The sequence below is a fragment of the Lycium ferocissimum genome, chromosome 11 (genome assembly GCF_029784015.1).
Source record: "Lycium ferocissimum isolate CSIRO_LF1 chromosome 11, AGI_CSIRO_Lferr_CH_V1, whole genome shotgun sequence".
Taxonomy (NCBI): Eukaryota; Viridiplantae; Streptophyta; class Magnoliopsida; order Solanales; family Solanaceae; genus Lycium; species Lycium ferocissimum.
Genome location: NC_081352.1, coordinates 51073105 through 51087437, shown reverse-complemented (window position 1 = coordinate 51087437; position 14333 = coordinate 51073105). Strand labels below are relative to the sequence as shown.

Genomic DNA, 14333 nt, shown 5'->3' with positions numbered 1-14333 from the left:
GATGTATTGAGCCTATACTATAGGACGCAGAAAAAAAAATATCAAGTTCTATATAAATATTGACGTTTTGGAGTCTTGACACACGACTAATCGTTGGTCAAAATATGAAGAAAAAAACACTAAGTGTTGCAAAAAAAAAAAGAAAGATTTATTAAAATAAGATGTTGCGATCTTTTTATGGAAAAAAACGCGTGTTCCTTAAGTGTGTTATTTTTTAATGCGTAACTTTATTTCGAATATGTTGCAAAAAAAAATCAAGTAAATCAGACGTCCGAGCGCGAAAAAACGCGTATATTCTAAATAAAGTTACGCATTAAAAAAAACATACTTAAATCTAAACCCTAAAAATAAAAAACTTTAAGCTAATGACAACAAGTCTTCAAACAAAAATGGACGTCTATGTATATAGAACCCTTAAACCTAAAGTTTTCAAACAAAACTTACTTCGGGCACCTTTTCAATCCCTAAAATGACGATCCGAACGTTTACGTATCCTTGATGTATTGAGCCTACATTATTGTTTGTAGAAAAAAAATATCAGGTTCTATATAAAATATTGACGTTTCAGAGTCTTGACACACTTCTAATCGTTGGTCAAAGTATGAAAAAAAACACTAAGTGTTGCAAATAAAAAAAAAATTGACCAATTTTTTTTTTTTACTGGGTTCTATAACTCAGTAAAATACTGCGTTATAGAAAAAAAAACTTTAACGCAGTATTTTAATGAGTTAAAGGACATAACCGAACCGTTACGGTTAAGTCCTTTAACGTAGTAAAATACTGCGTCAAAGGTACTTTTCTCACAGTTTTTTTTTTCCATGGGTATTTTGGTTCAACCCCACTTTTTTAGGGGTATTTTGATTGTGGACTTGCTAGAGATCTAGCTAGTTACTATATGTGGTACCATTTTATACTCCTTAATTAATACTGGACCACTCTAATGTGTGGTCCTCTTTTCCTTTATGTTTCACTATTTATGTCAAGTTCTTGTTTATTTTTGCTGGTAAAACAAACTAAATAACCTACCTAAATCTAAATTAGTTTATAAGCAATAAGATCTAAGTGTGTTAAGAGAATAAATTTCATGTTCTTAAATGCCTTACTCCAAAGTATTCAAGTCTCAGCTTCATGGTTGTGTTTTTCATTTGCTAGAAAGTCGGCACGTTGATTTGCCTCCCTCTAGACATGTCTTCGGTGGTCTTGTTTGCATTCAACAAATACGTATAATATTCAACAATGTGTCTAAGCTGGCTTAACATCCATTTAAACAATCTGTTTACATTCCTGCTTCATATGCCCTTCCTTTTGACCTGATCTTTACATGGTTGAAAAGGCATTTCAAAGGGCTACACTTTCATGTCGACGATTCTTATTGCTATGGCTTCAAAATCACGATACGGATCTAGTTGTTTGGGTTGCGACATTTGATATTTGCTTGATGTTTCACAATTATATAGTAAGTCTTAAAATAGGCTTCATCTTACCTTAGTATTTCAACAATCACTTTCGTTAATCATCTTTAAAGATCCCTAAAAAAGCAAGCATCTCCAAATTGCATCTTGACACAACTAATATCAATTTTTATTTATAATACAGTTGTTTAATTATATTTTAATCTTGAATTGTTTGTTAATTTCTTTAATCGCTTTTACTTTCTTATACAATTTGTCTAAATAAATTTTTAAAAACACAATTCTGTTTTTTCAAGTGTCGAAATTTGGAGAAGAACGAGTGTTTTTTAGGAGAATAGAGAAAATATAGTTGGTAATAGGTGCAAAAGTAAAAAGTTTTGTCTACAAAATTATAACTCCAATTTATCAGAAAGAAGAATCTCACTAATTGGGATGAAAGAATGCATCTTTTCACAGAAAAAGGCCCTTACATAAAATAAATTATTAATCCATAGATCTAAACATCGTTCCACTGTTTTGAATCGACCAAAAAAACAGAGAAACTGCTTAAATTACAATATACAACACATATACTTGGAAAATAGGACACACACACACACACACACACAAAAAAAAAATAAAAAAAAAACATAATCCCGAAAAAAATAACTAGAATAATAATACTCGAAAATTGCTAAGCAGACATACATCCAACGCCATACCTAGTAGTAGGAAAAACAAGAAAAAGTCCACTGCAAATAACTCCCACCATTAATGGGAAACTCCTCATGATTTCATCTAGTTCTTTTGCATGTCCTGGGAATAAACAAAGTGTCACTCTATGATCTGAAAATGCAATCGCCACAAACACCAAAACAGACATCATTGCATGTACGAAATCTGTGAATCCCATAATGTACCTATTAGAAGGAGAAAAAAACAGCAAACAGATTAACACAAAAGCCAACGGCTTTGAAACATGAAATCAACTTACTATAAAAAAATATTTGTCATGGTCGAATCCGTCACAAATTCAAACGTAGCAAAATTTTTGTGATTGAAGAAAAAACTAAATTTTGTCCACATTGACATGCTGTCAGAATTTTGTGAAAATCTTTAGTCAGAAATATTATGTTACACATTTGCTTTTTTCTTGTAGTGCTTTCCATATAGAGATATTGTTCATGGTCAAGAGAGGTTTAAGTCACACACACATAAGTATTACAAACTAATACTAACATTACCTTTCATCTTTTGGCACTTGCACACCAAGTCCAGTCTTGAAAACTTTCAACCCTCTAGGAGTGACAAATCCATAGTAAACTTTCCCGTCCGGACCGCGAAAACTGTCGGTGAAATGGAAGAAGAAGCATGACAAAGTGCAAATCCCAAGAAGTGTCAAAATCATCAGTGTGGTGATTGGAGAACACTCCCCTTTGCCAAAAACTGATGGAAGGAGCATTTCAAAAGTTAAAAGAGTTCCTGTTGGGAGAAAATTCACAAGCAATGAAGTTTTTGAGAGTGTTTTTTGAACCCCATTTGCCATTGCTCTTCTTTTCTTACCACCAATTGCTGGTTGAGGCAATTCTGGGATTGGAACATCTTGTGACAAGTTACTAGGGTACATAGAAGAAGTACCATTATCGACACGTTGCGATGCACTGTAAATTTTGATCCCAATTGGTCCCCCACTTTGCTCCATTTTTTCGAGAATATTGGGATCAAAAGATATGTAGGCTTTGAATATTGAAGAGAAATGAAGAACAAGAATCAAGATTGAAGTTTATTGAAAAAGATCACCAAACGTTCGGAGTATTGGATTGTTGGTTTTTATTATGTGTTTGGTTGATTTATTTATATATAGTTTTGGTTAAGTAGAAGCACTTCAAATTTTTGAATTTTTTCTAACTGTAAGTAACTAACTTCTTGGCAACCATTGCCACCCGATGGGAAATGTTTTCTAAACATTCAAAATTGTAGTCTTTGATTAGGAAAAAAAAATCATCAACGGAATTGTTAAAAAAGACATCAATGGAAATTGGTAAAAAGATAATGTCAGCCGGAAAGTTTCATAATTACTTTGATTTGCTCTTTATTTTAGTTAAATTTGCAAGCTTAATCACGAAAAGGCAAGTTTCATAATTACTTCAATTAGTTTCTCTTTATTTTATTTTATTTTATTATATTCAGATAATTTATTTAAAATTGATTAGACAAGGGAACATTAACCGTCGTAATTGACTATACTACAGCAAATTATAAGGACATTACTCCCAAAGAATTACAAGGGATGTCAAAATATGAAAAAACTTAGCAACTTTTCAGGGGCGCACCTAACATATTTTCCTCAATAAAGGGAGTATATACCAACATAGTATTTAGCAACTAACCATTACTCCTGCACACGTGTGTCATCTATCTGAAGTACAAATGATTAGTAGCGGATCCAACAATAGGTTCTGGAGTGGCGGAGCCAGAATTTTCACTAAAGGGGTTCAAAATATATTATATATACATAAAAATAATTTTTAACCGTGTATAAACAGTATTTTTTTCCGCTGAAGGGGGTTCCCCCTTGGCCCTATATGGCTCCGCTGTTCAACAGAACCCATTTTTTTCAGTATTGAAATGTATCTGTGCAAGAAAAGAAAAAAGCAAGTATAGATAGAATTAAACCCATTCTTGTATTTTAGAACACACCCCACGCCTAAATTCTAAATTATTTCCCACCGCAAAATGATAATACAACTTTTTTAAAAGGTAAGAGCTTCAAACTCCTTTAAGGCTTTACAAGATACACATAGAAAATAAGAACTATTTGAATAGGAAACCATGACGAGAAATGGCAATCTCAAAGGCTTGCATTCTTTCTCCATGAGCTAAACCATTGCGATCATAAGACGAAATTTCTTTTATGTTGAGATCAACACAAGTCTGCACTAGTTTGTCCCCAACACGTTCCGCTTCTTACTGTAATCGAGAGGAACAAAGTTAATGAAATGATGCTACAACTTGAAAATCCCATAATAAATGAGATCCCATCTTCAAATTAAGCAGTCTTGAAAACCGAATTACTAAAAAATTTGCTATAACATAATTATAAGATTATTGTGTTAATGTTCTGTAGATACTCACTACGGTGCTGCAAGGTGGATCGCCCCGGATTGATTTTTGCAAAGGTCTCCCATAAAACAAGCACTTCATGTTCTGGTCATCTACTAGTGTAGCATACAACTGTCTTTCTGAGCAGAAGACTGAAAGTCTTTGTTTTTCAGGAGTGCCATTAAACGGTCAAGACCACAGAGATATTTTATGATCATTTAAAGTTTGACCACTTTACAACTAGCTTTTATTCCCATATTTTTTAAATACGTTTTTATCTAATTGAATTAGATTTATATTCAAAATAAACTTGTGTCTTGATTAAAAAATAACACGCTTAAATCAAAACCTTAAAAAATATAACACTTAAACCTAAAGTTTCCAAACAAAACTTACTTCGGGTATCTTTTCAACTCCTAAAATGACGATCCAAATCTTTACATATCCTTGATGTATTGAGCCTACATTATAGTACAGAGAAAAAAATATCAGGTTCTATATAAAATATTGACATTTCAGAGTCTTGACACATGACTAATCGTTGGTCAAAGTATGCAAAAAAACACTAAGTGTTGCAAAAAAATGATTTATTAAAATAATATGTTGCGATCTTTTTATGGAAAAAAACACTAAGTGTTCCATAAGTGTGTTATTTTTTAATGCGTAACTTTATTTCGAATATGTTGCAAAAAACAAATCGCGTCAAGCGGACGTCCGAGCGCAAAAAATCGCATATATTCGAAATAAAGTGATGCATTAAAAAATAACACACTTAAATCTAAATCCTAAAAATATAAAACTTTAAGCTAATGGCAACAAGTCTTCATACAAAAATGGACGTCTATGTATATAGAACACTTAAACCTAAAGTTTTCAAACAAAACTTGCTTTGGGCACCTTTTCAACACTTAAAATGACAATCCGAATGTTTACGTATCCTTGATGTATTGAGCCTACATTATTGTACGCAAAAAAAAAAAAAAATCAGATTCTATATAAAATATTGACGTTTTAGAGTCTTGACACCCGACTAATCGTTGGTCAAAGTATGGAAAAAAAACACTAAGTGTTGCAAAAAAAAAAAAAAAAAAAAAAATTGACCAAATTTTTTTTTTACTGGGTTCTATAACTCAGTAAAATACTGCGTTATAGAAAAAAGAATTCTTTAACGTAGCATTTTACTCAGTTAAAGGACTAATCGCGCCGTTACGGTTATGTCCTTTAACGCTCATCTTACAATAATTGTTCCTTCAAGGTGATATATAGCTTTAAATTCGCAAATGAAAATCGGAAGGTTAAAACTTTTGTCACATATTTTTTTATATATATATATATATATATTTTACTGGGGTATTTTGGTTCAACCCCATTTTTTTAGGGGTATTTTGGTTCTGGACTCGCTAGAGATCTAGCTAATTACTATATGTGGTACCATCTTATACTCCTTAATTAATACTGGACCACTCTAATGTGTGGTCCTCTTTTCCTTTCTGTTTCACTATTTATGTCAAGTTCTTGTTTATTTTTGCTAGTAAAACAAACTAAATAACCTACCTAAATCTAAATTCGTTTATAAGCAATAAGATCTAAGTGTGTTAAGAGAAGAAATTTCATGTTCTTTAATGCCTTACTCCAAAGCATTCAAGTCTCAGCTTCGTGGTTGTGTTTTTCATTAGCTAGAAAGTCGGCAGGTTGGTTTGTCCCCCTCTAGACATGTCTAATGGTGGTCTTGTTTGCTTTCAACAAATACGTACAATCTTCAATAATGTGTCTAAGCTGGCTTGACATCCATTTAAACAATTTGTTTACATTCCTGCTTCATATGCCTTTCCGTTTGACCTGATCTTTACACGGTTAAAAAGGTATTTCAAAGGGCTATACGTTCATGTCGACGATTCTTATTGCTATGGCTTCAAAATCACGATACGTATCTAGTTGTTTGGGTTGCGACATATGATATTTGCTTGATGTTTCTCAATTATATAGTAACTTTTAAAATAGGTTTCATCTTGCCTTAGTATTTCAACAATCACTTTCATTAATCATCTTTAAAGATCCCTAAAAAAGCAAACATCTCCAAATTGCATCTTGACACAACTAATATCAATTTTTATTTATAATACAGTTGTTTAATTATATTTTAATCTTGAATTGTCTGTTAATTTCTTTAATCGCTTTTACTTTCTTATAAAATTTGTCTAAATAAATTTTTAAAAACACAATCAGATTTAAGGTCTTGAAATCTTTACACCAAGCAAATAAGAAATTCTTCTTAGTAAAGAAAACATAATTCTGTTTTTTCAAGTGTCAAAATTTGGAGAAGAACGAGTGTTTTTTTTAGGAGAATAGAGAAAATATAGTTGGTAATAGGTGCAAAAGTAAAAAGTTTTGTCTGCAAAATTATAACATCAATTTATCAGAAAGAAGAATCCAACTAATTGGGATGAAAGAATGCATCTTTTCACGGGAAAAGGCCCTTACATAAAATAAATTATTAATCCATAGATCTAAACATCGTTCCACTGTTAATTAGCCTACATTATTGTACGAAGAAAAAATATCAGGTTCTATATAAAATATTGGCGTTTCAGAGTCTTGACACACGACTAATCGTTAGTCAAAGTATGAAAAAAAAAAAAAAACACTAAGGGTTGCAAAAAAATAAAAATAAAAATGACCAAATTTTTTTTTTTTACGGGGTTCTATAGCGTAGTAAAATACTGCATTATAGAAAAAAAAAATTCTTTAACTAAGTATTTTACTGCATTAAAGGACTTAACCGCGCCGTTACGGTTAAGTCCTTTAACGCAATAAAATACTGCGTTAAAGGTACTTTTGTCACAGTTTTTTTTCTGGGGTATTTTGGTTCAACCCCACTTTTTTGGCGGTATTTTGGTTCTGGACTCGCTAGAGATCTAGCTAGTTATTGTTGCGACCTATGTTGCCTAAACCGTACGGGCACTTACTTTCCCACCTCGATAAGCGAACTCTCAACCCAACAATAAATAAATTCACAAATACACAACTAATCAAGCTGAAAGAATAGATAAGTAAGTCTCACGATATATATATATATAAGATAGTGCGGAATAATAATAATAATAATAATACCCCCAGGGTCTAGTCTGAATAATACAAGAGCATCTAAAAGGGAAATAATACAAGTCTGGAATAATAATACATAAAGTGTCTATGTCTCTGAATAGAATAGGACATAAAGATAGAGAAGTCTTCAAGGCAGCGAACGACCATGCTCACCCTGGAAACTCGAAGATAAAGCTGAAGCGACTATCAGCCACGTGTCACGGAAGCAGATCCGACCTGATACTCTGCATTCATAAAGGAATGCAGCAAGTGCAGGTCAGTACAAAACAACAGTACTGGTAGGCATCATCGGCCGACTAAGCATAGCTAACACAACTCAGATAATAAAGCAGATAAGCAGATAAACCAACAAGTATAAGTCAATGTAATCAAATCAAGTATACGTCATCACCTACGTAAATCATCTAATCCCAAATGTGCCAAGTCTGAATATATCCATGTCACGACCCTAATTACCGCTTGTGCGGGCACCTACCATATTATCATTAATAGGCGAACCCTTACCCGTTAACCCATTAATCATTAGCCAATTTCAACTTCTTTTGTCATTTATTAATAGTCAATAGATAAGTGAATGAATGAATAAATAAAACAATTCATAATTAATAGATAATATAAGTGCGGAAGTCTAACTATTACACCCCCAAAATCTTAAAGTCATCGTACAAGGACTCTAACCAACAATGTCTAAAAAATGAAATATATCTCAAATATAACAAATAATGTCTGGAATGAAAGTAGACATCTGGAAAGGGAGATCTTCAAGTGGCATGGCATGGATAGAAGCTCGCTCTCGGATCTGATCAAGCAAACTAGCTTCAAGCTAGAGATGTAGTCTGGATGAAATCTCTGGAACACAATCTACACTCAAAAAGGGTGCAGCAAGGTAGTATCAGTACAAACACTATGTACCGGTAAGCATTATAGGCCGACTAAGATTAGTTCATGCATGTAAGTATAAAATCCATAAGATAAGCAGATAGGCACTTAACACTCAAATTCAAGTCACAGAATATCTCATAACAGAATCACAACCTAAGATGAAGCTTCTAAACCACAAGTCTGTCAAGTTTCAATAATCTCACCTGATAATCACAAGTCCAAGCTCCTTCCCTAGATAGAGTCACTAATCCACACTTTAACTCAATCAATGGTCATATTTATATCCTAAAAGCCATTCAACAAACCATAGCAATATCAGAACTAAATGAGCATATAACAATGTTGAATAAAATCTAATGACATGCAATGAAAAATATGATGACGTGCAATGCCATGCACTGACCCAATCACTCGAACTGTACACACATGCTAACTGATGTCATTACTCAGTAGTCATAACTTGCAGGGGACCCATGGTATCCATGTACCCATTGTGGTGTGCAACCCGCTCCACTCGTTCCGAAATCACTCCTCGGACCCAAACCATAAATCCTCCCCTCCGAAAAGAATCTCGGATGCGGATCCACATCATGTACCACTCATTTTCGAAACGAACCTCGGACTACGAGCTCACAATTAGGCCACATCCTCACCCCCGATCAAATGTGCCTTTTTATATGTATAGTGACACTGTCACATCACTCTCAATGATCAATTCATCAAGTACCATATATCAAATAGTATCACAAGTGCAACAAGAAGATTATATTAACTTCTTCACTAATTTCACATCACAATGTATGTCTCAACGTATTCCAGCTCACTAGTATGTATGGACTATGAACAATTAGCAATATCAATGTCAAACACAAGGCATCATGCCACAAGTCTTCCAAACCATTTCCATCATGTATCAGTGTATGAGTGTATGAATGCATAAATGGGTGTAAACATGGTAAATCAATGCAAACCAATAAAGCAACAGTGAGGGTACAAGTCACAAAGCCACAAGTCATATCAAGACTTAGATCAACTTAGTCATGAAATGAATCATACAAACCGTCTCAACCAACATAATAGTCTATGTCCCTCTTTACTTCCATATGTAGCAAGTACGCCTCACAACTAAGTCTTGTATCACCAAGAAGCTCCACTTTTCTATATATTATCATTAACAGTAAATCATACATCAAGTTTTCATCTATGTACTGTCATAAGTTTATATCACAATTCAAGCCTAAACTCATTATCCTTCCTTTCCCCGATAATATAAGTCACAATAAGAGAGAACTGAGTACAGCATGATAATTTAGGCAATAAGTCTAATCACAATAACAGGGCAAAAATCCACCATCAACAACAATCAACCTAATAGAAATCCATCCCGAATCACCACAGTATGAATACAACTACACCCCATATTTCAATATATAATGTAATGGGGACGAGCCCACAAAATCAGAATTCATACCAACCTAGCTAATATCAAACCAAAACACCATGTCCGAAGACCTAATCATGCGTTCTCCCGTCAATTCTAAACAATACATATGTGTCATTAATCAAAATCTAACTAAAGTAAGCCATAACCTACCTGAAATGCCAAGTAATAGTCTCGAATTGCCAAACCTTAGCGTTTCCTTCCTCTTTAGAGAACCACGAAATGATTAACGTCTATTAAATATGAATTCTACGTCAGAATATGAATCTAAGAATATCCATATTGCCACAGTTTTACGCAAAACCCAAAAATGGACCCAAAATAGCCAAACCCGAGCCACAAGGGCAAAACTATAATTGTATTGAAAATTCAGATACAACATAGTCAAAATAATACTCTACAAGTCTAAACGAGTCCAACGATACCCATAATGCTATACTTTTAGAAAAATGACCAAAATACCCCTACAATGTGAATCTTGGTTCATGAGGGTAAAATGAAAAATTTAGTGCATAATTATGTTACCCATCATCTAGTTAACCTTCAATCTTAATTTCATGGAATTCTATTCATCACAAGATATCCAAATTCATCTTTTCTATTTTTAGCCCTAGGGTTCTTAACTCATTAGTTCTTCACAATTAGTGCGTAGGAATAACTATGAGATGATGATAATTGACATATAAATAATGAATACTACTAGGTTAGAATCTTACCCCAAAGTGCTTGTGAATGATTTTCCATTTCTCTCTCCCCAACCCTCTAACTATTGAAGGTTTCATCAATTCTTGGGTTCTAATCTTGCACCCACCATTAATGGAGCTTAAGCTTGTCATGGGATTTGAGGAAGGAACGATAATGAATCACATAAGAGTTTGCACTTACCTTCAAGGAGGAACTTCACCCTAGCCCCTAGGAAAATAGCCTCTCACATTCTAAGGAAGTGTTTTTGGGTTTAGGATGAGAAAACTTGAAAAAAAGAAAATAAAAACGGACCTACTGCCCAGTGCACCCACTGCAGTGGTGCACCCTTCGCTATAGCAGGTGCCTAATTTTTTGATTTTATCAAAACTTCGTTTTAGCCCCCGAAACTCATTCGGAACCTCCCAAACACAAACCATATATGCGTTTTGATTGTAAACCACGCTACGGACGCAACCGTGACCTTGAAATTCCCAAAAATGATTATTTTAACTCGGTGTTGACCAAGTCAACCCCAACACTATGAAATTAGGCCTTCACTCGAGACTTAAAACATCCCCGAATGTCTTAGGACCCAAACCAATGGCTTCACTAAGTCATAGGTCGTACTAACGGGACTCGGGGAAAGGGTCAACAAGGTTAAATAGGTCAAAACACTATAACGACCAAACGGGTCGTTACATCAGATACCAATTTACCCATCGTTCGTCCTCGAACGAAGAAGGAGAGTACGAAGGTTGACAATAACCCAAGGATATAAATTATAACCGCACAGAAAACTCAATGGCATGAAGTATGCACTAATCACTATCCGTTCATCTTATCAGTCAAAGCTTCTTATAGCTTAGCTAAAGGACCCAGTTTCTATATTTTTGTACTCGAACCTGCCACAGAAATTGCTATAACACATAGGTGTCATCTAATATATTAGAGTCTGATCATACTAATCTCAATTTATACTTCTAATGATTACAACTTCTCTGGACCCTTATGATCACCAATGCAAACAACAACTCTTTCTTAGATCAGTAAACTAAGATTTCATATCTCAACACGCTTTATTTAATACTAACTATGTCAACCTTTTACCTATCAACCATTCAAGCCAAGTAACAGTTTATCACGGACTTACCCGAACCGCTCTATTTCTATTCCTTACTTAATACTACAAAAGAACCACGTGAAACCCAATAGCCTTATCTGTTCCACCAACTCATTTACCCTTTTTCCTCAAGACTAATTCATTAGGACACTCTTCATAACATCTTGTCCTATCGAAACTGTTTAACATCCCTATTGTTCTCACATTATGACAAATTTACTATTTATCAAGAAGTCACAACAATATATCAACTCTTAGACAAATCTCAACTACTATCAATTCCTCATATCTATCTCAACAAACTGGGACTCAGACACTTGCTTCACAAAGTTCATACTTAACCCTTTGTTACACCTCGTGAATTTTTGCGTCGTCGTAAGCAAACTAACATGAGTCCAGAGAGGCTATGATACCTCTAAAAGGTTAAGAAAGACTTTTAATAAGTGTTAGACAAGTATTTAAAGGTTTCAAGATCAAGCGAATCGAAGTAATTAGGTTCGTTGAAAATTTGGAAAAAACTTGGCAGAATTTTTGACAGGATTTTGGTCCAACTTCAAAGAGGCATATCTCCTAGAATATGAGGAGTTACAGAATTCATAACCTACGTAAATTGAAGTTCAGTGAGTCCTCGTTCCAATGCAACTAACAGATCGCATTTCTTTGAAGTACAGAGGAAAGTAAGGCCCGTAAAAAAATGTATGTCCTGCACTTTTTGGGCGTACTTTGCCAAAATTTTCAGAAAGTTGAAAATTTTTGCCTCCAAATTACGGGATGAACAGTATCACGTACTTTGAAGTACGGGATGAACAGTAACCCTTACTTTGCCGGAAATTTCCAGAACTTGAGTCAGTGGAATTTTTCTCCTAAACCATATAAATTGATATCCCCACGACTTGGGCCTCATTTTTCACCCAAAATCAATCCCTAGTATCTCTCTAAGCTCCCCTTTAACATCCATAAACTCACCAAATCATTCCAAATCAAATCAAGAGAAGATCAACCTTGAAAACCTAGTTTAATTTATGGAAGTTGGATGTTCTTGCTTTCACGTAGAGTTGTGGTGAACTTGGCCTTGAAACAAGTGATGTGAGTTGAAGTTCTTCAAATACAAGGTATGTTCTTCACCCTATTTGTATGGTTGAGTTGACGTAAAGGATTAATATTCCTTAGAAAGGAAAAGAATTAAAGTGGAAAAGCCATAAGTGTGATAGTGAAGAAGATGACTATGGTGTGAACTTGAAAAGGGGGATTTTGGTTGAACTTGATATTAAATTGAACATAGTTCCTTGATTAAGATATTATGGATGTTGTTATTGTTGTTTGGGGGCTGTTTTACAATATGGTGGAAGTTGATAAAACAGGGGAAGTGCTGCCCAAATTTCGTTAGTCCGTAATTATGCTAGTTTGAACTTAAGAAGGTTTTCAAGACTTAACCCTAGTGTAAATCCTCTTGAATGTAGATTTCGCGGACGTTGGAGGAGAACATTAAGTAAATAGAAGTCGTAAAGGTATGTAAGGCTACCCCCTTTCTTTCAAAAGGCATGAATCCTATGTTATGATTCCTTATATGCTATCTATGTTACCTTTACCCCTAGAAGTTCTAGTGAACCTTAACTCTCAAGAGTCTTATGATATGATTGAGCTTACCATGAAATTCTTGACTACAGTTATGATAGTTGGTCTCATCTTATGTTGTTATTCCCTCAAAGCAAGACAAGATAGTGATGATGCTTATGATGATGATTTTCATCCTAGAAAGGCTAAAGCTTAAGTTCTCAATGTTTTCATGATACTAATGAGTTTGTCACATGTTTATTGATTTTATTCATTATTGATGATCTCACCTTATGATCATTGTTCCTTCAAGGTGAGATGTAGCGACGATTAATGTTCCATAACATAATCGGAGGTTATCGACCTTACGTCACTCCGATAGAGTTATAGCTTTTAATTGGGCTCGCTTGCATGCTTATTTTTATGTATGATTACACTGGGCCTAGTGTCACACCCTTAATCCGGTAGGGTGTGATGGGCACCCGACCCTTACTTAGGCCGAGCGAACCCTCCGACTATCACAATACTCGTAGTCATAATGGGCCCTAACCGTATCATAACTGCGCATAATGAAAATTTTCGAAAAACAAACATACTTTATATCTTTTTTTCAAATTAGACAAAACTTGTAACCGTACAAAAAATCGTAAAACCACATATAACAATACTACGGCTTATGGAGCCGCTCACAACGACATCTTATACACATGAATCTGTCCGCAAAGTCTCTAACACAATCGATACTATAACACACGTATACACCGACTCGTACAGAACTCCGGAGAAAATTGAGCTCGCCAATTCGCTGAAACACCTTCGCTAATGTCCCCGCCCCCCTCACCAGGTGTACCGCGCGGCATGAACGCAGCCCCCGAAAGGGGGTCACATTTTAATATGTAGATCGAGTATGTAAAGCAGAAATCCATTAATGAATTATAACCTAACGAAAGATCACGTAAAACAAGTATAGGAACCGAGAGTCATAACTTGTATGCAACACTTATCCCGTATATACATATGCCGGTGAGCAAAACATATCATAATCATATTAATT

The 14333-nt window shown here is 34.5% G+C and overlaps 1 protein-coding gene across 1 annotated transcript; it reads right to left on the bottom strand.

Annotated features, from left to right (window-relative positions):
- Positions 1 to 1715: 1715 nt before the first annotated feature.
- LOC132037731 (protein DMP8-like) lies at positions 1716 to 3093 on the bottom strand. Its single transcript, XM_059428332.1, has 2 exons — positions 2636 to 3093; positions 1716 to 2311 (listed from the first exon to the last, which is right to left on the bottom strand). The coding sequence occupies exons 1-2, from the start codon at positions 3091 to 3093 to the stop codon at positions 2086 to 2088; spliced, it is 684 nt and encodes a 227-aa protein (XP_059284315.1). The 3' UTR covers positions 1716 to 2085.
- Between the last annotated feature and the right edge of the window lie 11240 nt (positions 3094 to 14333).

What these genes read in the sequence shown, in the direction of transcription:
- LOC132037731 (XM_059428332.1), bottom strand. Translation starts at nt 3,093, where the DNA reads ATGGAGCAAAGTGGGGGACCAATTGGGATCAAAATTTACAGTGCATCG. An exon ending in CAAGTGCCAAAAGATGAAAG is followed by an intron (nt 2,312 to 2,635) that starts GTAATGTTAGTA and finishes TCCTTCTAATAG; the next exon opens with GTACATTATGGGATTCACAG.